At 46.8% G+C, this 23,298-nt stretch overlaps 14 protein-coding genes across 14 annotated transcripts; 6 read left to right on the top strand and 8 right to left on the bottom strand.

Annotated features, from left to right (window-relative positions):
• Window positions 1-108: 108 nt before the first annotated feature.
• On the top strand, window positions 109-4,722 carry KL928_003899 (uncharacterized protein; the record flags this gene model as incomplete). The annotated part of the gene is made up of 1 exon (XM_043204536.1): window positions 109-4,722. One exon carries the CDS (start codon window positions 109-111, stop codon window positions 4,720-4,722), a length of 4,614 nt encoding a protein of 1,537 aa, XP_043058593.1.
• Window positions 4,723-4,842: 120 nt separating this feature from the next.
• On the top strand, window positions 4,843-6,066 carry KL928_003900 (uncharacterized protein; the record flags this gene model as incomplete). Its single annotated transcript, XM_043204539.1, has 1 exon — window positions 4,843-6,066. The coding sequence occupies one exon, from the start codon at window positions 4,843-4,845 to the stop codon at window positions 6,064-6,066; it is 1,224 nt and encodes a 407-aa protein (XP_043058594.1).
• A 41-nt stretch (window positions 6,067-6,107) lies between these two features.
• Window positions 6,108-6,389, bottom strand: KL928_003901 (uncharacterized protein; the record flags this gene model as incomplete). Its single annotated transcript, XM_043204540.1, has 1 exon — window positions 6,108-6,389. The coding sequence occupies one exon, from the start codon at window positions 6,387-6,389 to the stop codon at window positions 6,108-6,110; it is 282 nt and encodes a 93-aa protein (XP_043058595.1).
• A 64-nt stretch (window positions 6,390-6,453) lies between these two features.
• KL928_003902 (uncharacterized protein) lies at window positions 6,454-8,760 on the bottom strand (the record flags this gene model as incomplete). Its single annotated transcript, XM_043204541.1, has 1 exon — window positions 6,454-8,760. One exon carries the CDS (start codon window positions 8,758-8,760, stop codon window positions 6,454-6,456), a length of 2,307 nt encoding a protein of 768 aa, XP_043058596.1.
• A 298-nt stretch (window positions 8,761-9,058) lies between these two features.
• On the top strand, window positions 9,059-9,748 carry KL928_003903 (uncharacterized protein; the record flags this gene model as incomplete). The annotated part of the gene is made up of 1 exon (XM_043204542.1): window positions 9,059-9,748. One exon carries the CDS (start codon window positions 9,059-9,061, stop codon window positions 9,746-9,748), a length of 690 nt encoding a protein of 229 aa, XP_043058597.1.
• Window positions 9,749-9,783: 35 nt separating this feature from the next.
• On the bottom strand, window positions 9,784-10,797 carry KL928_003904 (uncharacterized protein; the record flags this gene model as incomplete). The annotated part of the gene is made up of 1 exon (XM_043204543.1): window positions 9,784-10,797. One exon carries the CDS (start codon window positions 10,795-10,797, stop codon window positions 9,784-9,786), a length of 1,014 nt encoding a protein of 337 aa, XP_043058598.1.
• A 191-nt stretch (window positions 10,798-10,988) lies between these two features.
• On the bottom strand, window positions 10,989-12,488 carry KL928_003905 (uncharacterized protein; the record flags this gene model as incomplete). The annotated part of the gene is made up of 1 exon (XM_043204544.1): window positions 10,989-12,488. The coding sequence occupies one exon, from the start codon at window positions 12,486-12,488 to the stop codon at window positions 10,989-10,991; it is 1,500 nt and encodes a 499-aa protein (XP_043058599.1).
• Window positions 12,489-13,193: 705 nt separating this feature from the next.
• On the top strand, window positions 13,194-15,131 carry KL928_003906 (uncharacterized protein; the record flags this gene model as incomplete). The annotated part of the gene is made up of 1 exon (XM_043204545.1): window positions 13,194-15,131. The coding sequence occupies one exon, from the start codon at window positions 13,194-13,196 to the stop codon at window positions 15,129-15,131; it is 1,938 nt and encodes a 645-aa protein (XP_043058600.1).
• Window positions 15,132-15,463: 332 nt separating this feature from the next.
• KL928_003907 (uncharacterized protein) lies at window positions 15,464-17,029 on the bottom strand (the record flags this gene model as incomplete). Its single annotated transcript, XM_043204546.1, has 1 exon — window positions 15,464-17,029. One exon carries the CDS (start codon window positions 17,027-17,029, stop codon window positions 15,464-15,466), a length of 1,566 nt encoding a protein of 521 aa, XP_043058601.1.
• Window positions 17,030-17,107: 78 nt separating this feature from the next.
• Window positions 17,108-17,985, top strand: KL928_003908 (uncharacterized protein; the record flags this gene model as incomplete). The annotated part of the gene is made up of 2 exons (XM_043204547.1): window positions 17,108-17,889; window positions 17,949-17,985. The coding sequence occupies 2 exons, from the start codon at window positions 17,108-17,110 to the stop codon at window positions 17,983-17,985; spliced, it is 819 nt and encodes a 272-aa protein (XP_043058602.1).
• Window positions 17,986-18,078: 93 nt separating this feature from the next.
• On the bottom strand, window positions 18,079-20,442 carry KL928_003909 (uncharacterized protein; the record flags this gene model as incomplete). Its single annotated transcript, XM_043204548.1, has 1 exon — window positions 18,079-20,442. One exon carries the CDS (start codon window positions 20,440-20,442, stop codon window positions 18,079-18,081), a length of 2,364 nt encoding a protein of 787 aa, XP_043058603.1.
• Window positions 20,443-20,471: 29 nt separating this feature from the next.
• KL928_003910 (uncharacterized protein) lies at window positions 20,472-21,472 on the bottom strand (the record flags this gene model as incomplete). Its single annotated transcript, XM_043204550.1, has 2 exons — window positions 20,472-20,633; window positions 20,726-21,472. The coding sequence occupies 2 exons, from the start codon at window positions 21,470-21,472 to the stop codon at window positions 20,472-20,474; spliced, it is 909 nt and encodes a 302-aa protein (XP_043058604.1).
• A 41-nt stretch (window positions 21,473-21,513) lies between these two features.
• Window positions 21,514-22,413, top strand: KL928_003911 (uncharacterized protein; the record flags this gene model as incomplete). Its single annotated transcript, XM_043204551.1, has 1 exon — window positions 21,514-22,413. One exon carries the CDS (start codon window positions 21,514-21,516, stop codon window positions 22,411-22,413), a length of 900 nt encoding a protein of 299 aa, XP_043058605.1.
• A 9-nt stretch (window positions 22,414-22,422) lies between these two features.
• Window positions 22,423-23,241, bottom strand: KL928_003912 (uncharacterized protein; the record flags this gene model as incomplete). The annotated part of the gene is made up of 1 exon (XM_043204552.1): window positions 22,423-23,241. One exon carries the CDS (start codon window positions 23,239-23,241, stop codon window positions 22,423-22,425), a length of 819 nt encoding a protein of 272 aa, XP_043058606.1.
• Between the last annotated feature and the right edge of the window lie 57 nt (window positions 23,242-23,298).

A 23,298-nucleotide genomic window follows, 5' to 3' on the forward strand; every position in this document is an offset into this window, starting at 1 on the left:
CATAACACGAAGGGGAACAAAACACTAAAATATATCGTTCACATCGTTATCAGCACTAGTCCAGATCCGCGGTCTCATATTTGCGGTAACGACTGTATTAATCCATAAATGTCGTCTGTACAATCTGCTAATTCGGCATCTGCGGTCAATGTCGAGCATCTCCACGACCGGTTCAACCAAGTAAGTGCCGTTAACGGAGAAGGAAAGCATCAGGATGCCAGTTTAGAGACGTTCTCCGGGAAGGAAAATGGCCATGACAAGAGCCAGCCTCTCCAAGACGAGGACCCCCGCAATACAACTGAGTATTGGAGAGACGAAGATTCGAGAGCAGTGCCTACGCCTACTGCTAGAAGGACAGGTCGACTCTCACTTTTCTCTTTCAAGGGGACGCACAATGAGCAAGCTTCAGAGCAGCCGAGCGAGGAAAAAGAGCCATTTCAAAAGAAGATCCTGAAAGGAATAAAACGAGTGACTACCCGGGGAGATCCCGTGAGAAGTTCCACTGCCTATGGGCAGATAGACCATTCCCATGAACTTGAGTACAAAAGCCACATGAAAACAAGATGGTTGGTGGACGCCAACATTCTAGGATACCCAGCCGCGTTAATCATTGCCACATATTTTATGTCTGATGAGCACGGCACACGAAGAGTGCCACTTTTGCTTCAAATGCTCAGCTTGACGCTGACTGATGTCAGTACTAATGTGCACACTAAAAAACGAAAATTCAGAATAGACCTTGATTATGCAGTGGGGAGCCAATATTTAAGATGGTCCTTAGAAAAGACTTCCAGGGATCTGGCAGTCTTGCACAACCGATTGAGACTCATGATTTTGCAAGAGAACGTGCTACAGAAAGGCCACAAGGAGATTGAGCTTCCGAAATTTCCTAAATACAAAAACCAAACCGCATACTCGAAGCTAAAGCAAGGTGTCAATAGAGCAGAAACCAACGCATCATCAATAGTGTCGCCCAATGATGATAACCCAACCGCATACAATCCAGTGAACTCTTCGCAATCCAGTGACGATGATGATAACACCAGCATGTTCTCCGTTCGCTCAAGCCTAAGAAGGCATGGCTTTTTCAAGCGTAAGCCCAACGATATTCTCACCAACGAGCATTTCAGGGACGCGATGCAAGAATATCTGGATAATCTGATTCGTGCATTCAACTTGCGCCCTCAAGCCAACCGTATATTCCAATTTTTTGAACTGTCGCCTATCGGAATGCTTCTATCATACGAGACAGGACGAAAGCGCAAAGAGGGCTACTTGCTGATCAAGACGACAGCGAAAGCTCAAGGATGGAGGGTCGGGCATTTGAAAGCCAGGGAGCTGAAAGCCATGGTTGAGCGTCACATTGCAAAATGGTTCATACTGGGACACAGCTATATCATGTACGTTGCTGACATAAACTCCACCACTCCGCTTGATGTTTTCCTCATCGACAGCAGTTTCAAATTTACCCTTTCAGGCTTTGGGGATGCTCCTGTCACATTGCACAACTTATCGGAGTTTGTGAAACAACAGCTCAAAGCCGAGGAGGAGGAAGACGATGATGATGAAGACGGCTTTGTGGAAGATCCCGCGCCGGTGCACAAATCTTATCTGTCATTAACTCTTGAAAATTCGGAAAGGAAGTTGAGTGTCGTGGGCAAGTCTGCAAATCAGATGAAAAGATGGTGTGTTGCGATTCATGAAATGGCAAAAGAGACCATCTGGTCCAAGAAACATCGGTTTGAGAGCTTTGCACCTGTCCGTGATAATGTGTTTGCAAAATGGTTTGTGGATGCTAGAGACTACATGTGGGCTGTTTCCGCAGCAATAGAAATGGCAAAGGATGTGGTCTATATCCACGACTGGTGGCTTTCCCCAGAAATATACCTCAGGCGTCCTGCAAATGGTAATCAGGAATGGAGACTGGATAGGCTGCTCAAGCGAAAGGCGGAACAGGGTATCAAAATTTTTGTCATCGTGTACCGAAATGTCGCAAACACCGTCCAGACAGATTCCCTTTGGACTAAACACTCGCTACTGGATCTTCATCCAAATGTTTATGTCCTGAGATCCCCAAATCAGCTTATGCAGAATGTCTACTTTTGGGCTCATCACGAGAAACTGGTTATCATTGATCACACTGTATGCTTTGTCGGAGGAATTGACCTTTGCTATGGAAGATACGATACTCCGGATCACTCGGTGGTTGACGATGCTCCATGTGCATTTGATCCTATCCCTCCAAATAGTTCAAGTTCCACCGGAAACGCTCACAGCTACCAGATCTATCCTGGAAAAGATTACTCAAACCCACGCATTTGCGACTTTTTTGAGCTCAACCAGCCATTCCAGGACATGATCGACAGGCAGTCAGTCCCTCGTATGCCATGGCATGATGTCCACATGATGACCTGCGGCCATATTGCAAGAGATCTATCAAGACATTTTGTTCAGCGTTGGAATTTCTTATTACGCCAAAAGCGCCCGTCAAGACTTACACCTTTGCTCTTGCCCCCAAGAGACTTTACTGAGCAAGAAATTGAGGATCTAGGACTCACTGGTACTTGCGAAGTCCAAGTTTTGCGTTCATCTTGTTCTTGGTCCCTTGGGCTCCAAGAGCCCGAGCAAAGTATCCACAATGCTTATCTGAGACTCATAGAAACGAGTGAGCATTTTATTTACATCGAAAACCAATTCTTTGTCAGCAGCCACGAACATGATGGTGTGGTGATTAAAAACAAGATTGGCGATGCGCTAGTTGAGAGGATTATTCGTGCGCATGCAAACAGAGAGTCATGGAAAGCAGTCATTATCATACCCTTGATGCCTGGTTTCAAGAGCCAGGTTGATAGCAAAGAAGCATCGTCGATAAGAGTGATCATGCAGTGTCAATATATGTCTATTTCCATGGGAGAGACATCCATTTTCGCTAGACTGAGAAGGGCTGGTATCAGACCTGAAGACTATATTCAATTTTACTCGTTGAGAAAATGGGGATACATTGGAAGAAAGAAGTCCTTGACCACAGAGCAATTGTATGTTCATGCAAAAACGATGGTTGTGGACGACCGCATTGCGATAATTGGGTCTGCAAATATAAACGAGAGATCGATGAGAGGTACTAGAGACTCGGAGATTTGCACGATTGTTCGTGACAAAGAAATGATCGACACCTTCATGGACGGAAAACCATATAAGGTTGCCAAATTTGCTCACACTTTGCGAATGCGGCAGATGAGAGAACACCTAGGCGTTGACGTGGATCTGCTAGAGCTTGTGGAACGAAGATTCTCTCAGATAGAGAAGTTTGCATGTACTCCCGAAGGTCTGACCAGTGCTACATCGAAAACGGGAGACAAAAAATTGTCGGCAATGGTCGAGCTCGCTGCTCGGTATGTTTTAGATCTACCTGACGGAACACCTCGCTTCAAATCGGAGTTGACTACTCACAGGACTGCTGGTGGCGAGCTGACCAAGAAGCTAATAGATTCATTCCACAACGATTATGATGATGCCCTTTCGGATAACTTGGACCAGATTCCATACGTTTACTCCTTCAACCATCGAGCAGGTGAAGAGAATCCTGGTATTAGAGAGAAAAAGGCATTTTCGAGCGATTCGCGGGTCACAGACAAAGCCCATAGAAGCGAAGTCAAAGGGTTTGGGCCGGACAAGTATCAGTCAGCAACTCATGTGAACTCCAAGTCAAAAAATACTAAGCTTCTTGCAGAGTGGGCAAGTTCGTCTTCTTCTGATATTCATCAGACTCTTCCGTGCATTGAGGATGTGTTAGATTTCATCAGTAACGATGATAAGAATCTACCAGCAGATGTTCTCAACCATCAAAGGTGGGATATGCTCAAGAGATTGCACTATTTACAAAAGCTTTTCAACAAACGAAAGCGGGAGTCCGAGAATGCATCTGCCAATAACAAGGAAGATGCTGGAAACTTCTCTTCAGGAACGGAAAATGGATATGCCGAAAGCTCACTCGTGAAGTTGCCTCGCTTTCCAGCCACTTCGCTTTCGGACGCAGATGTTGAAGATTTGAGTGCGAACTGTCTTCCTAGAGTCTCACAGATTTTTGTGGACCCTTATTCTTTTGAGGACCCTTTGGATATTGATTTCTACGAAGGCTTATGGATGCCGCAAGCTCTGCGCAACACGATGATATACCAAATGGTCTTCCATGTTCAACCCGACGACAGCGTTCAGACATGGAGCGACTACAAGATGTTCCAGGAACTCAAGGAGTCGTTCCTTTTGCATCAAAGGGCCAGTCACGGAGGTGCAACTGCGGCTGACGGAGAGCATGGTGGCACAGAATTGATGTCTCAGCAACTGAGCCCGGAGACAGCGAACGACAACCACGGATCGAACGAGAGTGTGGCAAGCTCGACAGGCATTCAGACACAGCCACCGCTGAGCTCCGAGACAGACGAAGCTCAGATCGACAGTTTGCGGTATGCCATTCGTCGGTCCAAAATTGCCGAGCTCGAAAGATATACTCGTTCGGGAATATCCAACACTTACAACAGATCCAAAGCCAATCCGTTGATGGGGGTTCCTTCCGTGTACGACTACGAGTCTGCCGAGAAGCTACTGAAGCTTATCACGGGCCATTTGGTTATCTTCCCTACCAAGTGGCTCCAGAAGGAGGTTGAGTCGTCGAACTGGTTTTACACGGCGGATAAGCTTCCTCCCGTCCAAATCTATAATTGACGTAATCTTGTAAGGCATTGCTAGATCAGAAAAAAATACGGGAGGTATTCACGCGGCACACTACTGATAAGATAAAAGAATTGCCTTTTCAAAGATTACGAGGGAAGGGTTTTTTCCATCATGGAGAGTGCAGTGGATAGTCAGCGGCCCGGAGAAAAACGAGGCCGCCAGTACCAGGTGCCCAAAAGATATGAGTTCCAGAAAAGCATACCAACAAGTCGTGATTCCTCCGCGCATACGTCTATTTTCAAACCGAATTTTACGCTTAATAAACTTCGACGCGAGCACTCGACGCAGTCGTTGCAGACGTCGCTCAAGCGAACGCAGTCTCCGTTTCTTGGCTCCAAACATGACCATATGGCGGAGGTGAAACGCCATAGTTTATCAGCTGCCTCCGGAGGTGGCCCAGGGTACAGAAACCATATAATCAACGCATATAATGACTCGAAAGTTTTTGAGACTGTTGCTCCAAGACGAACAAACTCTGTCAATTATATTCTTGACACGCGGTCGAATCAGGATGCACAGTACATGCCTCCAGCTCCAGACGAAACTGGGAAAAAAAGCATACTAATCAACAGGCCGCCGCCTAATGAGGTACCGTCATTCAATTCGTCAATCTCAAAGATAAATTACTATCAGAGCGACTTGCAAGGCTCACGCTATATAGAGCAAGTGAAAAGACGAGATTTGAGAGAGGCGAATTCGACGGACATCAAGCACAGGCCGAGCTCCACAGACAATACTACAAAAACAGATCAGAAAGGAGAGACCACTGATGAGGAGACGCGTTCAGAGTCGCAGAGTAGCGGGAAGGATAATGACGACACAATCAACCCTTACTTGGATCCCTTTGATTCGCACGGGATCGGGATGACCGAGTTCTCCACGCCCACGCAAACAGCCCCCATGCGAACGCAGCAACGACAGCTGGCCATTAAGGACCTGATGCAGCATCATAGCCTTGCAGGGAGTGCTTGGTTTGAGTTGGGAGTTAAAGACGCTTCCAAAACAGAGGTTTCTGCGGAGCCTGTAGAGCTCATTAACCAAAATGTCTGGGCGAACGTCAGTATCGATGAAAGAAACAAGTATGAGCACATTTCCAACGATCTTCGGAAACTGGCATTATTCAACAAGAAACCCATGATGGATTGCATAGGACGGTATTTCGAGTTCAAAAAACAGACACATATTAATACAAAAGTGCGATCTCGGGCGCTATCACCACCAAGGGAAACCTCGTACCTTGATTCTAACGGGCAATTCCAGAAGGGGGTGGGAAGAGAGCTGGCAGATGACTTATGGAACTCAGCAAATAGCAATTTTAGATTCTTCGATACATAGACTCATCCTATCCGTACTGTGAATGTTAGAGAAAGGTACAGCTATGCTTTCTTACCTTTTTTGGATGAACGGATCAGCACGCTGCCAATAAATGCACCAACGAATGTGACACCAACGCATAGCAACAAAACGGGGATCTTAATGGCATATTCTCTTGGGAGAAACAAGTTCTGTAGAAAGTTGTCTGGCTCTAGGAATGGAAGCACAAAGGTCCAAATCGTGTAGTAGACAAATATTAGGGTAGCTGCCAGAAGCATTGAAAGTCCAACAGGCTTATCAAAGGACTCAACTGTTAGAATAATAACATGCTCAGTACTCACCATTTCGTTTGTCAGTGTGTTGGTTTTTTATCGATTTACTTGCCAGGTCTAAGGTGGGATTTTTTATTTATTTAGAAATTATATCGTCGTAGCAAAGGTGCGGATCATAAACAAATGATGTGGTGGCATCTAGAGGTATCATAGAAACCGGTTTCCATGTATACTTCTCTACCTCCACTATCTCGGTTCTACCGAAAGAAGATTTATCATATGTGCGGCCAACAACTAGCTCTTTGTCTGTGTTGGCTATTGGTAGCTTATGCTTGAAAATAAGCCCCTGAAGGTTCTCGACAATGGCGAATTTACTAGGAAACTCGTCCAAGCCAATTTCAACAAATTCACGGATCTTGACGTATATGGCAGATCCGTTTTTGTATCGCGGTTGTATCTTGGCATACGTCTTGCTTCCGCCAATCTTGAATTCCTCTCCGTCTAGTATAGCAGTGCCATAGTTAGTTATGCGGGTACTATCCAAGAAATAGTCGCCTCCCTCTAAGGACTGCAGGTACAAGTTGCGTAATTTCCTGACGGACATGATTCGTTTTTGAATTTTAGACAGCAATTTTCGATGTCCATCGTTGTGCTTGTCAAATCTCCATTTCCCAGGAACTTTCCAATGATTTTGTTCAGCATCGTACCTGAATTCTGTAAACCATAGACAATCATGGATGCTTTTCATCAGTAGGCGTGCACCGACAGAAGTCATGGTCTTGCTTTTGAGGTTCCTCACCCAAGGAAGCGACATGTCCTGGGCCATGCAGTGGGTGTTCTCAATAGTTTTGGCACTCCGAAGAGTATCACAAGCGTTGGTGAGCATGTGGCATGGTACGGACTGAAGTTTCCTCAAGCTTCCATATTTGGAGCAAAGACTTTTGAGCTTGTCGAGAAGCTGCTTTATGAAATTTCTGAACTCCTCCGTATGTTCAATCAAGTCATCACAAGAGTATACCTCAAGATAGGCATTCAGCTCAACCAAAAACATGGTAGCTTCTGACGTTGCACCCTTGTGCCGTGCCTTGAGATACGTGACATAGTAGATTGCATAGAATAATTTATGACCAATCTGCCAGCTTGAACCTTTGACCTGCAGAGCACTGCTTTTTTTCAGCAGACTGTGAACTGAGTTTGGCTGAATTAGAGAGAGATTCTTGACGATAGATTGTTTCAATATGTCAAGCTCGTGCGCAAAGCTGGTGTTCTCTGCAAAAAAAATTTGATGTATCCCTTTTGCGTAGATAGTCTCATAGAGAAGAGCTTTAAGATCAGAAGGGAATGACCCTGGTGCAGTCACGCCAGGGATCTCAGCAAAGGTGGTGATTGCATTATGTATTCCCCATGTTCCAGCATCAGGTCCTTTGATGGCACTAATCATGGATGCCGTGGTAGCAAGGTCAGCACCAAGAATTGATGAAACGGTGCATTTGCAAATTCCGGATTTCCCATTTGACAAACGGACTCTTACACCATGGTGATATAGATCGTGCAAGTCTTCTATTAAAGGAGCAAGAAAATACTGCACCTTATCTTTCGAATCCACACACGGGTATGCAAGACATACGTTTATCGATTCCTCACGTGACCTGAGCTCTTTTTCTAAGTTATCGAAGGACATGGAAATAATATCGAAATCGACGTTACTGACCGTGACTTTTTGTTCAACCATAAGCGTGACATGCAAGTTGTACTCGCTCTCGTTGTGCTCCGATGACATTTCAATTTGAGCCCTGGCGAATGGGTTACTCATGATTGAGCCGATCAACGGTCTGACAGAGTTGTAGATCACATAGGAGCAGTTATCTCTTTCGGAGTTACAGCAAGGACACCTGTTGTAGCCAGCGTACTCTTTTGTAAACGCAATGCAACGTCTGGAACAGATTGCGACCTTATAATTAGACTTTTGCGATGTATTCCAGACGCGCTGGCTGGTTGCACAGATTCCCCTTATCTCGATATTGCGGGACCCTGACTTTGCATTGACTTTGGTGTAAAGCTGGTCAAAATTATCGTATGTCATCAAACCGGTTTGGGTGTAGAAGAACAATTCTCTCCTGACGAGGTCAGACAGGTCGCTTCTTTCAAGTACCTGATTAAGCACTTCATTTATGTTTGTGTAATCGGTGCTAAGAGAACTGTCAAAGTTGCTGCCAGTGCTTCCTGGCCTGGAGTCCTGATCCTGCTTATCCAGGAAGCTGAAATCAAAATTGCCACTGGTTTCACATTCCACCAAAGTGACATCTTCGGATTCGGGACGCGTTTGACTTATACGGAGGTTGTTATTTAAAAAAAGGGTGCTCTGGGATCTGGGATCCTTGTTTTGGGCCTTGCCTGCAGAAACGGTGTTGGGGTCAACTTCTCTCAAGACAGGTCTTGACATTGCGATGAGTCAGATTTGGGAGAATATCATGGCTTTATGACAGATTATGTGAGGTACGCGGTTGATTTTACAGCACCTTGTCTTGCAAGATTCTGAAACAAATAAAAGGGGTAAAAAAATAGGATCTGTGGATGGAGAGTGTTGCGCCACACAAGGTACATGGAAATTTTCCATGTGGCGCATGCTTAGGCGAACCGGACCGATTATAAATTGTAGTGAAATTCTGCACCAATCACTTGAATCGATATTGTTAAATAGCAAAGTCTACTAAACAATTCAATTGATTGAGTCAAGTGCCATGTCGTTTGCCAGAATTCCAGTCAGAACTGCACTGAACGTTTCCAGAAACTCAGGCATAGCCAAGATGTCCATTGGCGGCCTCAGAACCAAGGTCAGCCTGCCAGACTTGAAATGGGACTTCGGAGCACTGGAGCCATACATTTCTGGCCAGATCAATGAGTTGCACTACACCAAGCACCACCAGACCTACGTCAATGGTTACAACACTGCCATTGAGCAGCATGCAGAGGCCAAGGCTGCCGGTGATGTCAAGAAGACCTACGAGTTGCAACAGCACATCAAGTTCCACGGAGGCGGATATCTGAACCACTGTCTTTTCTGGGATAACCTTGCTCCAGCCAAGCAGGGTGGTGGTGAACTGCCATCGGCTGACTCTGAGTTCTACAAGAAGGTTACTGAGCAATACGGCTCTTTCGACAACTTGATTGCTCTGACCAACACCAAATTGGCCGGAATTCAGGGTTCCGGATGGGCATTTATTGTTAAGAACAGCGAGAACGGCGCCGTGGAGGTTATCCAGACCTACAACCAGGACACTGCTGCTGGCCCATACAAGCCATTGGTTGCCATTGACGCTTGGGAGCATGCTTACTACTTGCAATACAAGAACGTCAAGGCAGACTACTTCAAGGCTATCTGGAACGTTATCAATTGGGCCGAGGCTTCCAAGAGATACTCAGCTGCCTAAATAATTCTATGGTGAATATATTCCAGTTTTCTTTATTATAGAACTGCACCAAAACCAAAAGTGACTTTTATCGAGGTGATGTAGTAGTTATCAAAGTTGTTGCGCACCAACTCCTCGTCCCCAATTGGGACGCCCTTGAAGCTAACAGCCATTTCTGTCTCGCCTGCTCCTTCATTGAAGGTCAGTTCCAGTTCTGTGTAGTGACCTTCTTTCCAATCCCGTAGCCTCCAAAGCATCTTGATTTTCTTATTCTCTTGCAATTCTAGAATTTTGCCCTGGATATTGCCACCAAACAGCTGAAACTCGCTGCCCACCTTTGGTTCGATTTGTGGAGCAGAGCGAGTCCAGGCGGCAACTCTCTCAGGAACCAAAAGAGTAAGGTATAGTTGCTCTGCCGAGGTATTGAAGGTGGTAGAGAAATTAAGGTCGGACGTGTTGTATTTTGGCACACGGGACGACTCAGCTGATGTAGCCTTGGTTGCTGTCTTTGAAGTTTGCACGGAATTGCCCTTGTTGAAGGTCGTGCTTTCCTTCACCACAGTCTTGGTCAGTGTCTTTTCTTGGTTAGCTGCGGTGTAAGTGGAATTCACCTGAGACCTGTCCACCTGGATGTCAGAAGCATTCTCACTGATCAGGTCGTTGGTGAAAATAGAGAGCTTCTTTCTGAGTTCCTCCACTAGCTTTGAGCGGATCAAGGAGCGAATGGAATCCTCCTCGTTGGAGCCCGTTGGCTTGTCAAAGGTGATATCAAATTGGAAGTCATCGTGTTCAGTGTCATAGGCTAGCTCAGGAACGCTAATGGTGCCCTTGGATTTCTCCGAGTTGTCGCTCTCAAAGGAAAGCTCCAGCTTCAGGTCATATATGGAAAAAATCTTGCCCTTGCGCTGGCAGACCTCCACGTCTCCTTCGAGTTTTTTCAGCCCGACCACGGTAACCTTAGGTGAGGAGCCCGCAGAGGTTCCCACGAGCTTTCTCTTGCACCATTGCGCAGCCCAGTCAATGCAATTCTTGTCAACCCAGTGCCAGTTGTTAGGATTTTGAACGGCCATACTAAAAGAAAAATCGAGAATAATTTACGGCTGGATCAAATTATTTTTAAGCCTTAGATCCCCAGACGCGCACAGCCAGGAAATGCATATAATCAAAAAAATTGAAAATTCATGTAGATCACAGATAAAAAAAAGTTTACTCTCAGAGTATCCCATTTACCGCAATTCACCAACGAATTCCGACGGTCCATTCAGTCATCCAGAGCCAGGTTCACATGTATGGCTTTGTGGGTGGTGTAAAGCTCAAGAGCGTAGGTGCCCAGCTCCCTTCCAATACCACTCATCTTAACACCCCCAAACGGAACGTGAATGTCTGAATCTCCGTTCGAGTTGATAAACACCATACCGGCTTGGAGCTTGTTGGCCACCTTGTGAGCCCTAGTGATGTTGTTGGTGAACAGAGCAGCCGCAAGGCCATAGGTGGTGTTGTTGGCTCTCCTAATAACCTCTGCAGCGTCCTTGAACTTCGTAATGGAAACGACAGGACCAAAGATTTCCTCTTTGCAAATGGTCATGTCATCAGTACAGTCAGCAAAGATAAATGGATCACAGAAGTATCCGTCTCCTTCGTGGAATTTTCCCGAGAGAAGCTTGGCTCCCTCCTTTTTGCCAATCTCAACATACTTCTTCACCTTTTCGTATTGCAGAGATGACACGAGAGGGCCGATGGTGCAGCCTTTCTCGAACGGATGGCTCACCTTGGAGTTTTCCTTGGTGAATTTCACGAACTTCTCGACAAACTCGTCATAGATAGGCTCCTCGATAAAGAATCTGGACGTGGAGGTACAAACCTCACCCTTGTTGTAGAAAATACCACTGAATCCCCACTCAAGGGCTTTGTCCAGATCCGAGTCTGCGAACACAATGTAGGGCGATTTTCCTCCACACTCCAGAGTGACATTTTTAAGGTTAGACCTAGCAGCAGCTTCCATGATCTTCTGACCAGTAGCCGTCGATCCAGTAAAGGCGACCTTGCTGATATCGGGGTGGGAGGCCAGATGATGACCGGCGTCTTTGCCGTATCCAGACACAATGTTCACAACACCTTTTGGAAGACCAGCCTCCAAAACAATTTTACCCAGGTGCAAGGCTGACAGCGGAGTGATCTCCGAGGTCTTCAGCACCACAGTGTTGCCAGTAGCAAGCGCAGGAGCAATTTTCCATGCCATCATCATGAACGGAAAGTTCCATGGGATAATTGACGCAACTGCTCCCAGTGGAGTAGGGTCGGTAAAGCACATTTTATTTTTTCCTAGAATCTCAGCACCAATGAACTGACCGTGGATCTTGTCAGCGAACCCAGCGTAGTATTTGAACACCTCGTACGCCTCGACAAGATCACCAGCCAGGGCCTCAGCCTCGTATGGCTTACCGTTGTCGTAGGACTCAATGGAAGCCAGCAGCTCGGCGTCCCTCTTGATGATCTCTGCGATCTTGAAGATGTAGTCACCTCTCTCTGAGCCAGTGAGGCTGGTCCAGGACTCGTTCTCAAAAGCCTCGACCGCGGCTGCAACAGCTGCATCGATGTCCTTCTCGCTGGCAGCGTAGACAGCAGTGATCTTCTTACCAGTGGAAGGATCGATGGTGTCGATGGTGGAATCGGTTTTCACCCATTCGTTGTTGATGAACAATCCCAATGGCTGCTCAATAACTTTGCCGTTTGGTGTGGTGATCTTCTCGAATAGTGACATTTGTAATGGCAAAAATATAAGGGGACGCTGGTCCTTATATACGACTCAGATAACAACTTCTGCATTAGGAATTTTTCCCGGCCATTATTCTTTTATCTTAGCGGATGTGGGTGCGGCAGGGCGCGTCGCTTACGAAAAATTTTCAATGCTCCGTGCAAGGGTTTACAACTAGGGGTGTACAACCAAGGGTGCCGGTAATCAAAACCGGGTAGCAGCAAGCATCCAGGGGAGAATGGCCTAATAAACTACCTGTCTATCGAGCTCCAGAGCAGACAGCCACCACAATTCACAACACGCTTCTGCGCAAAACCCATTTGGGACTGCATCATCTGTCAAATTTCGCTTGAGGGGAAGGCGTTACCCTGATGTGCCCGGCGTTTGGCAATTGTCTAGGTCACATCTATATATGCTGAACTATTATTTTCCGAACCCGAGGCTCAGCTGTTGGATATCTCGATTGTGCCCTTGAACAATAGGAAGTGACCTTGGAACTTATTGCCTTGGCACGTGCATCGTCGGCGGCTTTCGAGCACAACTGGATTGGACAGCTTATGCTATTGTTCAGAGCGGTATGAGATGTTTTCAATACCCCCACCCCTCAAGCCCCCACTTTGTAACTCAAAATTTGGGCATCAACAATCTCGGTGGCTTTGATTTTTCCGGTGCATATAAAATATTTTTAGTTTAGCACAGCTGAAATTTGTTATGCATTTATCTATCCTCCTCCTCTTGAGCTTGGCGGAAGCCTGGTCACCCACCAACTCCTATGCCCCAGGAGAGGTCGATTGTCCATCGTATCTGAACGAGTCTGACTACAACACAGATGACAGAAGAGGATTCATACGTGCTGCCAACAGTTTAAGCGAGGAGGAGCAAAATTGGCTCACAGGCAGAGAAAACATTACTAACGACAACCTCAGATGGTTTCTGAATCTCGCAAACATGACGGATTTTGACACCGACGACTTCATGGATGAGCTTGCTGAAAAAAGCCAGACCAACGACACTATCCTGGCCACCCCTAGAATCGGACTTGCTTTCAGTGGAGGTGGCTACCGTGCGATGCTCGGCGCAGCCGGCCAGATTTCCGGCCTTGATAACCGTACCGACGGCTGCTACGAGCACGGTGTGCCTATCTTGTCGGCCGTTACGTACATAGCGGGTCTTTCCGGAGGTTCCTGGTTTTTGTCTACTCTGGCCTTCAACAACTGGACTTCTGTTCAGGACATTTTAGATCAGACTGGACAGGACAACGCCACTTGGGATCTCACCGACTCCATTCTGTCTGATGGCGGACTGTTCCACACGCTAGGATACTGGGATAGTATCAGTGACGACGTTCAGGCCAAAGAGGATGCGGGCTTCGATATCACTCTAACAGATCCCTGGGGAAGAGCACTGTCTCACCAATTCTTCCCCACACTCGAAGACTACGGTGCCTCGATGACCTTCAGTTCTCTAAGAGACTTCCCGGTGTTCAAGAACTACGAGATGCCGTTCCCAATTCTCGTCGCCGATGGAAGAGCCCCGGGGACTGAAATTATCAGTTTGAACTCCACTGTTTTTGAAATTACACCATTCGAAATAGGCTCCTGGGATCCGTCCCTCTACACGTTTGCGGACCTCAAGTATATTGGAACGAACGTCACCAACGGAAAGCCTGTCGACTCGTGCATTGCGGGATTCGACAACACGGGCTACATTTTCGGAACGTCTTCGTCGCTGTTCAATGAGGTTCTGCTGGAGCTAAATAGCAGCTCGACTTCCAGCTTCCTGACCTCTCTGTTCGAAGACTTTTTGGACCATATCGGCTTCGACGAGAACGACATCGCCACCTATAGACCGAACCCATTTTACAATTCGGAGTGGGCAGCCCTCGACTCGATCGTCAGCTCTGAGACGTTGGATCTCGTCGATGGCGGTGAGGATTACCAGAACATTCCACTGAATCCACTGCTGCAACCAGAAAGACAGGTTGATGCCATCTTTGCATTCGACAACTCCTACGACACCGACACCCACTGGCCCAACGGAACGTCGCTCGTGTACACCTATGAGCGTCAGTTTGGCTCACAGGCAAACCACACGGCATTCCCATACGTTCCAGACCAGGCAACGTTCTTGAACCAGAACTTGACAGCCAAGCCAGCATTCTTTGGCTGCTACGCTTCCAACTTGACCGATCTCATGGACGAGGTCGAATCGGACTACGTTCCGCCATTGATCATCTACATCGCCAACAGACCATACTCCTACTACACCAACACGTCCACTTACCAGATGTCCTACACGGACGACGAAAAACTAGGCTTCTTACAGAACGGCTTTGAAGTGACCACTAGAAATAATCTCACCATCGACGAGGAATTCCGCGCATGTATTGGATGTGCCGTTTTGCAGCGCTCCAGAGAAAGGCTCGGCTACTCTTTGGGAGACCAGTGTCAAAAATGTTTTGATACGTACTGTTGGGACGGAACCATTGACACTAATGAGGACACTATCGGCGTCAACTTCACCGCCAGCGGGCTCACCTCCAATTCTGACGAGACAAACGCTACGAGCGGGTCCATCAGACTAGGCACCGATTACTTCACTGCCAAGTTTCTCGTGATGGCATCGGTCCTCTGTCTAGTTCTATTCTAGAGACAGACGATCGACGCGAAAAATATTTAGTAGAAAAAATATACTTGTACCATTAGATGTCCAACATTTTGAAAGTGTTCAATCCCCCTGCCGAGTCTACGGCAGTGGAAGACTACCAAGACTGTTTCCCGTGTCAGGTTCTGGGATCCTTGGCTGCTATGGGAGCTGGCGTCTATCTCGGATCCGGCTACCTCTTCAAAGGCGACATTGATTTCAGGAAAAACCCTGTGTGGTGGAGATCTGCGACGAAAGGTTTCGGGGGCGCCCTTTTTGCGCTAGGGGTTTACCGCGCAGGCCAACACTGGCTTTGGGATAAAGACAGTCAGCGAGCATCAATAAAATAAGAATGTTTTTCCGCTAGAGTTACCACCTGCGATCCAGTTCTGCGTAGGGTGGAAGCAGGCAACAGCTGGCACGGCGGACATGCTCTCGTCGTCAAGATGGGCCAGCTGGTTTCCGTTGCGATCGAATATGTCCATTGCTTTCTTCATGTTAGCAATAACACATTTTTCAACGCCATCCTGAGGATTGCTTTGCCATTTAGCCTTCAACACTGTCACCCAGCGTCCAGACTGGCAATTATGCGTCATTGTCGCCTGTGGCTTCAAGTTGACAGGGATGTCGCCTTCTTCTGCTTCCTCGATGATCGGCTCAAAGACGTGATCCGGCTTCAATTTGGATGTGTCTCCGAGCTGGAATATGTTGATGGTGTTGTCGTACCCATTGCAGACGATGTCGCCTGAACTGTTCCAATCCGCCGCGCTGATACTCAGTCTGCTTCTGTATGACCCTAGACAGTGAGGAGAAGTGGCGTTCTCGTTCTGTGACCAGCTCGACTTGCCAACCTTACGTAGATCCCAAATCTTTAGTGTTCGGTCAAGAGAGGCAGATACAAGCTGGTGTGTCATTTTCGGGTTCACGCCGAAATTGGTGATCTTTTTGTCATGCAGCCGCAGCACATTGATCTCCGAGCGCGGCTTGTTGGGCTCGCGGGTATCAAAAGTTCCGAGCTCTCCTTCCATGGTACTGAACGCAAGGACATTAGGGTCTAGAAAATGCATGTCAGAAAAGGTGGCTGCTCCTCCGTATTCGTTGTCAAACTCGAGAAGAGAATTTGACACGTTCTTGTCCAAGTCCAGCGACCGGATGGATCCATCGTACGAGCACGTTATTATTTCCTTAGGTTTTTGCTCCCTTATTAAAATGCGAGGTATATTGCTTCCGTGATATTTTACATGGGTGATTTCCGCCTGTGTGTCTGTGTCGTCGTCGACAGACCAAATTCCCATTTCTCCGCTGGTATCGCCTCCAAAAATGACTTTCTTACTTGTAGAAGGATGAAAGGCAATGGCCGTCATTCTGGACGAAGTGAGCTTTATGTCCTGAGCAGGGATCTTGTCGTAAAGTTTGACAGAGTTTAAGCTGTCCCTTGCGTCTTTCACGTCCTTCGGGGCGTCCCGATCTTTGATGTCCTCGTAGAAGTCACCGAACGAAACTGCTTGTCCCAGTTTGAGCAACTTGTCAAGAACATCCTTGTTGTCTTCCGTGTCAGCAGGTAATATGTCTATAAGCTTCAAGTTACCAGATAGCCTGATGCGCTTTAGTCTCTCCAGTTCCTCGTTTTTCTGTCTCGCCAACTCTGCTTCCTCGTTGGCCTTCTTTTCCTCGTCTGTGTTTGCATGAACGCCAGCAAGTCTATTTGATCGCCTTGTAGGAATTGCTTGTTCCGTCTTCACCTTTTTCGATCGAGGACCCTTGCTTTTCGGTCTTTTCTGCTCCTGCGGCAGCTCGCGCTGGAAATCACTCGCAATGTTGTCCAGATTGAGCTTCTTGAACAATTCCTTGTTCCTTGCGATGTTCTGCTGCCTTTGCTTCTCAAACTCTGAAAGATTGCCCATGGTTAATGGTCAAGAAAAGTATACGGAGTTAGGTGTAAGCAAAAAAACGCGTATAATATTTACGTATTGATATAACATATGCCCCCAGTCAAGAAGACCCCCAAGCGTCCGTCCGCCATAACGCGGATCAAAAAGCTCAAGCACTTGGACAAGCCAATCTTCAAGAAAAAACAGGCTAATGCTGCTAATGTGTCCTCTAGCGTCCTTCACGATGAACGAACGTTGGTCAAAGACTCGCAAACAATATTTAGTGACGACGAGAACGCGCCTCCTGCCCGAACTCAAAGACACAAGCAGCGCATAGCAAGACAGAAACGTAATTCAGAGTCTTTGGCTGCCGACTCTGGGTCAGAATCAGAACGCGGGATCGACGAGATCCACACATTCACGCAAATGGTGTCGAAAAAAAGTATGAGGACAAAATGGGCACCGCTACCGCCAAACGTGTCTTCTTATCTGGACACTATTCTTAACCTCTATGTCGAGGAAAGCATTTCGCAGATTCCATTCAGAAGCAACAAAGAAAGATTAGCTTTTAGGACATTGGTGAAGGACACGATTGTAAAGCCTCTTGCTAGGAAAATGCGGGTGGCCCGATTTCCTGGAGAAATCAAAGAGCGCCTCCTTGATCAAGAGCAATTGGATGAGGAGAATATGCGATTGGAAGCCAATTTTAGTGCAAACTTGCGTCAGCTCGAAGTGCTTCGTGTCCAAGAGCAGAAAGAACAAGCTTTGCTTGATAGCGAGGAAAAGTATTTTGAGCAGTTCAAGAAATCAGTGGAGCGCCAGGAAGAGCTCATGGCCAAGGACATTCTCCCCTACGCTGATTTGGCAGACGACTTACAAATATCCGAGCCAAGGTCCGCTGAACATTTGAATCTGGCAAGCACAGAGTATAACGGCTACGACCCCTCAACAGACCCGGACTTCAACGAGTCGATGAACACATTGGATAAACATCTAGATTCTATCTCTAAAAACGTCGAACTGCTCGACCCGCTGGTGGAAATTTTGGACAGGGTTAACAGCATCCTCCAGGTTGTTGTTTCTCAATAGTGGACAAAAACAGGTAGCTGATGCAACTCAATATTGAACTCCAGTGTATGGATATTCTCATCCCCAAATTCATGCAAGTCTGAAAGCAGTTTGTTCGACTCCACAGCTTGCACCTTTTCTGAGATAGTGCCCACTGTGATGTGTGGATATCTGTTTCCTATGCCCAAACTTTCCAAACGCTCGCCTTCTTCTCCATAGATCCGCTTCACTTCCGCCTCGATGCACATTACTCTGGAATTCCAGCATGCCCGGACAAGTTTCGCGTCCGCTTTATAAGGCAATTCCATCTGGTCGTCTATTTTCTCCGTATCTTTAACTAGTCCGCAATAGTTCTGGTAAATTGTCTTCACTGGAGGATTTTTTTTGGTAGATCCAACGTGGACCAGTGTGATGTGGAACTCTTTTTTAACTCGATTGGCTTCCTGTAGCTGTTTGAAAAAGTCGATCTCATGGATCTGAGTTACTTTGTCAATATCGTTGACTTGTATGCCAAAATACTGTGGTTTTTCCTTTTTAGTCTTGAAATTCTTTGTCACCAAGGGCTTGAAGTCAAGAGCCTTTTTGTAAGCTTCCAAGAACTGCTCCTCGCTGGGAGGATGAATTTGAATGTCGGTTGCAATCTCGAGCAGTCTGCGAGTTATGAGTTTAGCATTTTCCAGTGACGAATCCTTGTCCACTATGAGGTCAATAATATGATCAAATCTTGAGTCAGGAAACTTTTCTCTTACGACAGGTTGATATCTCCCTAGAAAGCCCTTCATTATCATTTCGGCTTTGTAAGTTCCGTCGCGTTCAACCTTAATGCTCTGGTGGTTATCGCCTCTATCCAAAACGCGCGCTCTGGTAATTTCCCAGAGTTTCGGATCATCCTTGGAGATCTTTCCTAGGAAGTTCAAGCAGATAAATTTGAGCTTTGACTCAGGGATCAGTTTGTTGAGATCTGCAAAGTACTCAAACGTTTGTTGTCTTTCAATGAATTTGTGGTTGTTTCTGTCAAGAATGACAATTGGCTTCTCCACCAAAACTTCCAAACATTTGGCTACCTGTTTGTTTTTTATTGGGGACGGAATGTCGTCACTTTGAACGACGCCTATTAGATCAGGAAACAGGTTCGCCAACGTCATTGATGTTGTTGTCTTGCCACAGCCGATTGTTGCCACAGTGACTAAAACATACTTACAAGTGTCTTGGCCGTAGCCGGCACACTTTAGCTCTTCTTCTAGTTTTGCCATGGACTGTTCTTCCTTGATGATTTCCGAACCAGATTTTTGCTTATGCTCCATGTAAAGCTTCCGCAGTTTGACAATACCTTTGCCTTGCAAATAATCATCCTTGAGTGACGGATCAGCATCAAACAACGGGATTACGAATTTTAGATAATCCATGCAAATCAGCTTGTGGTTTTTGAAGCTGACATTGTCGAGTCCTTTTGTCAAGAACTGCTTGGTAACCTCACGCAGCTCCCGGTAGAGTAAGTATGGCTCTTCGAATTTGTACTTGAAAAAGAAATCAGAGTTGTCTTTTTGGCACCTCACAACGAAACCTTCTATCTCTTCTCCTTTGTAGAGTCCAGTCTCGCTGGCCTGTTCCAGAAACTCCATGGTTGCTTCGAAAGTTGGAATCGTAAAGTAGTCAATGGTTTTGAACCTAAATGCTTGGGCAAAACTGGTCACCACAGCCATGGAACAGGTTTTGAAATCGCAGGTGTTGTAGTTGAGACCGTGTAGGTACAATCCTGCTTTTTCTTGCGCATACTCTAAAATGTGCTCTTCAAAAGAGTCGTCACAATACTCTGCCACGGCAGTCATTCCCAGCCGGTAGAGAGTGGTTGCAAGTTCCTTTGGCTTAAGGCCACTGTCCTCTAGCTGTTTTTCCAGAGCAGTCTGTGCGGCCAGTGCGTGGTTGCGAGTTAGGTCTTCACGATACCCGGTCGAGTGTTTTGAGCACACGACCAGTGTCCCATCCTCAAGGCCAGATATGAAAACGATACATCCATTTGCTTTGACTGTCAGTGTATATGGTCCGGCGGTGGTTTCCTGTAACGCTTTTTTTGAGACTGAGCCAAGCTCGTCGACATTGAAGAACTTATCGTATCCACGACAAACAATACGGTCACCAACAGTGAACAGACCTCTCGCATAGATTGGCAGCTTCACCTTTTTGGAAGAATAGTCCCATTCGTTGAATCTCCAGCTGGATATCTCCACGTCTGTACCATCAATTGTATTGGTGAATTTTTTGACTATGCCCCTCTTCGCCGTGCTCTTGGACAGCTCTTCCAACTCGGAGATCAGCTGTTTCGACTTCTCGCTTTCATCTTCAGAAACCCTATCAATCTGTAAATCGAGAATATTCATTAAAAAATATTTATGAAGCCGCAAACGGCTTAATATCTGTCAAACCGTTCACTCCCTTCTGGAGCATTTCGTAAGTCACCAGTGTAATGGACGAACTGCAGGACACCTTCATCAACCGTGGAAGCCATCCACTCCACATCTTGGCCACGCCCTCCTGCATGAACGTCTTCACTACAAGCGTCATGATGTCCCTGTAAATGGGCTTGTAGTTTTTGGTCTGCATTCTCGTTTTCATCACATCAATAGGCTGTGTGATCGCAACAACGGCGCATGAAGAGGCCACGCCCATTCCCATCAGCTCCAGGTCCGTGATTGAGTCTCTGGTGGGATCAATAAACTGCTGCAGGAAGTTATATGTCGAAAACCAAACCATGCTATTCATAGTCTGTCTGAAGATAGTGATCAAAGAACCTCTCTTGAATCCTGAAAGACCCGTTGTCTCATAGATCTCTTTGATCGCCTTGAAAAAGGTGGTGGACGGGTTTGCGCGGTAGTAGTCAATGTATTTTTGGCGAGGGTTGAATGGTTTGCTTTCCAAGGGCCGTTTGGTAAGTCTTGGTTTTTCCAGCCCATCTTCTCCCGAGGCCGCTGCATAGGACGGAAGCGGCAGCCGATACCCCTGCTTGTCCATTGCATTCTCAATCATTCGCGTCTTTATGTTCTCGACGGGTATCACCCACAGTGTCTCTAAAAAGCCGGTCATCAAACCAGCAACCACCACTCTTGGGGCGTTGGCTTTGCTGTTATCGGTGCCCATGAACCTTGTCATGCTGTTGAAAATCAGAAACCGAGAGGATGCCTTGAGCGCATTCCCCAATGCCAGGCCGTTGCAGCCAATGAACAACGAGCGCACGCTGTTGGTTGGAATATGGTAGGGAGTCTTGAGTAGCGAGCTATTGGTTATCTGGGATGTGGTTTTCACGTATTCAAACGGATACGTCACCACAGTCTGTACCACTGCGGCACCTGAGCCGGCTATCATAGCCGTCAGGAGGTCGGTATTATCTTGCGTTGCTGGAATGCCGTCCATGGAGCGGAGCGTGAAAAATAAAAAAAATTAGATAATTGTTCATGTCGTACAGTATAACTGCCATCGCCAGCAAGACGCTCCCTGGAAATATTCAGCAGCTTGTGGAGGACGCTGTGAAGGGACTTCCCGTCGAGATTGTGACGAGCACTGTTTTGGCTGCCACCAAGGCTATAGACTTTTCATTTGAAAGCGACAAATTTGACGAGGTGAAAGAAAAGCTCAAGTTGGTCAAGATCCCAGATGTGGATCTAGAAGTGCTTAAAAACGGCCCTGCTCGGAAGAACAAGAAGCTTGTTGTGTTTGATATGGACTCCACTCTGATCTACCAGGAGGTCATAGAACTCATTGCGGCCCAGGCAGGAGTGGAAGACGAGGTTGCCAGAATTACAAACCTGGCGATGAATGGCGAAATCGACTTCAAAGAGTCGCTCAGAAGACGGGTGGCATTGCTAAAGGGAATACCCTCTGCAGACCTCTGGGGCAAGCTTAAACCCCAGCTCAAAATCACTAAGGGAGCCAGGGAGCTTTGTGCTACCTTGAAGAAAAATGGCTGTATATTGGCAGTTTGTTCCGGTGGCTTTCTGCCTTTGGCTGAATACATAAAGGAGCAGCTTGATTTGGACTACGCTTTTGCCAATCAGCTGGAAACGGAGGTTGTGGACGGCAAAGAAGTCCTCAGTGGAAAACCAAAAGGCGAAATCGTTGACGGTTTCAAAAAGAGAGCAGTATTAGAGATTCTTGCTGAAAAACATCAAATAGATAGGGCCTACACTGCTGCTATCGGTGACGGAGCCAACGACTTGCTGATGATGGCGAGAGCAGGTCTCGGTATAGCTTGGAACGCCAAGCCAAAAGTGCAACTAGAGGCAGACTGCCGACTTAACACAGACTCCTTGCGAGATGTGCTGTACATTTTTGGATATAGAGACGAAGATATATAATAGAGCTGATTAGATTTTAATCACGGCTTTGACTACACCCATGATGCCGTTGAATAGCAAAACCTGCTCGCCGTCTTTTATGCTGTTTTTCATGACCACCCCTTCGCCTATCAAGCCCTTCTCCAGCAGGTATCTTCTTGTAACTCCACAGAGACAGCCTGACGAAAGCGGAGGTGTAGTCCACTTGGTAATGATCTCGCCTGTCAATGGATTCTTATCGTTGCGAAGCACAGCTATGTTGCAGATCGATGTCTCGGTGATCTGGTTCGCGTGGTTAAATAGCAGCACATCAGCATTTCCTACATCAGGAGGGATTTTCCGCTTGCGGGCTTCCGCGTAATGATTGCGGTAAGTGGATTTGAAGGAGGTAAATGGAGAGATTATTGTCGGTTCAGAGTCCAGGTACACTGTCCAGGTCGGAGGACAATTGATATCCAGGTTCAACGGAGTGGCTATCGGAATAGCTTGTATTTCAACCTGTCCAGCTTTGCCTAGTAGATACCGCATCTTGTGGGCTTGGTACACATCTTTATCGTAGAGTGCCTGAGACAGTTGAGCTACCAGCAACGATGAGTCTAACTTCCGGACCGGGAGCTCAAAGAACTCCGCAGTCTCGTTCAGTCTGTCAACATGGTAGCCCAGAAACAAGAAGAACGATTGGTCGAGCGGAGAACAAACGAGAGCTTCTGGTAAGCTCAAGCCTCCGGAATACAGCAGAGGGTCGTACCTGATGGTGGAGAGAACTTCGAAGTGCACTTTTTCATAGTCAAACGGATCCTTCAGGTGCTTCTGGATCACCTCATTTGCAACAGTCTCTAGGTCGCCCATCGTCTTTTCGTTGTTGTATACCAAGATTAATATACTTCGAAACACGGCTGTGCGACG

Source organism: Ogataea angusta (assembly GCF_019207475.1).
Source record: "Ogataea angusta isolate 61-244 chromosome Unknown 61-244_NODE_8_length_553539_cov_90.782090, whole genome shotgun sequence".
NCBI classification, from domain to species: domain Eukaryota; kingdom Fungi; phylum Ascomycota; class Pichiomycetes; order Pichiales; family Pichiaceae; genus Ogataea; species Ogataea angusta.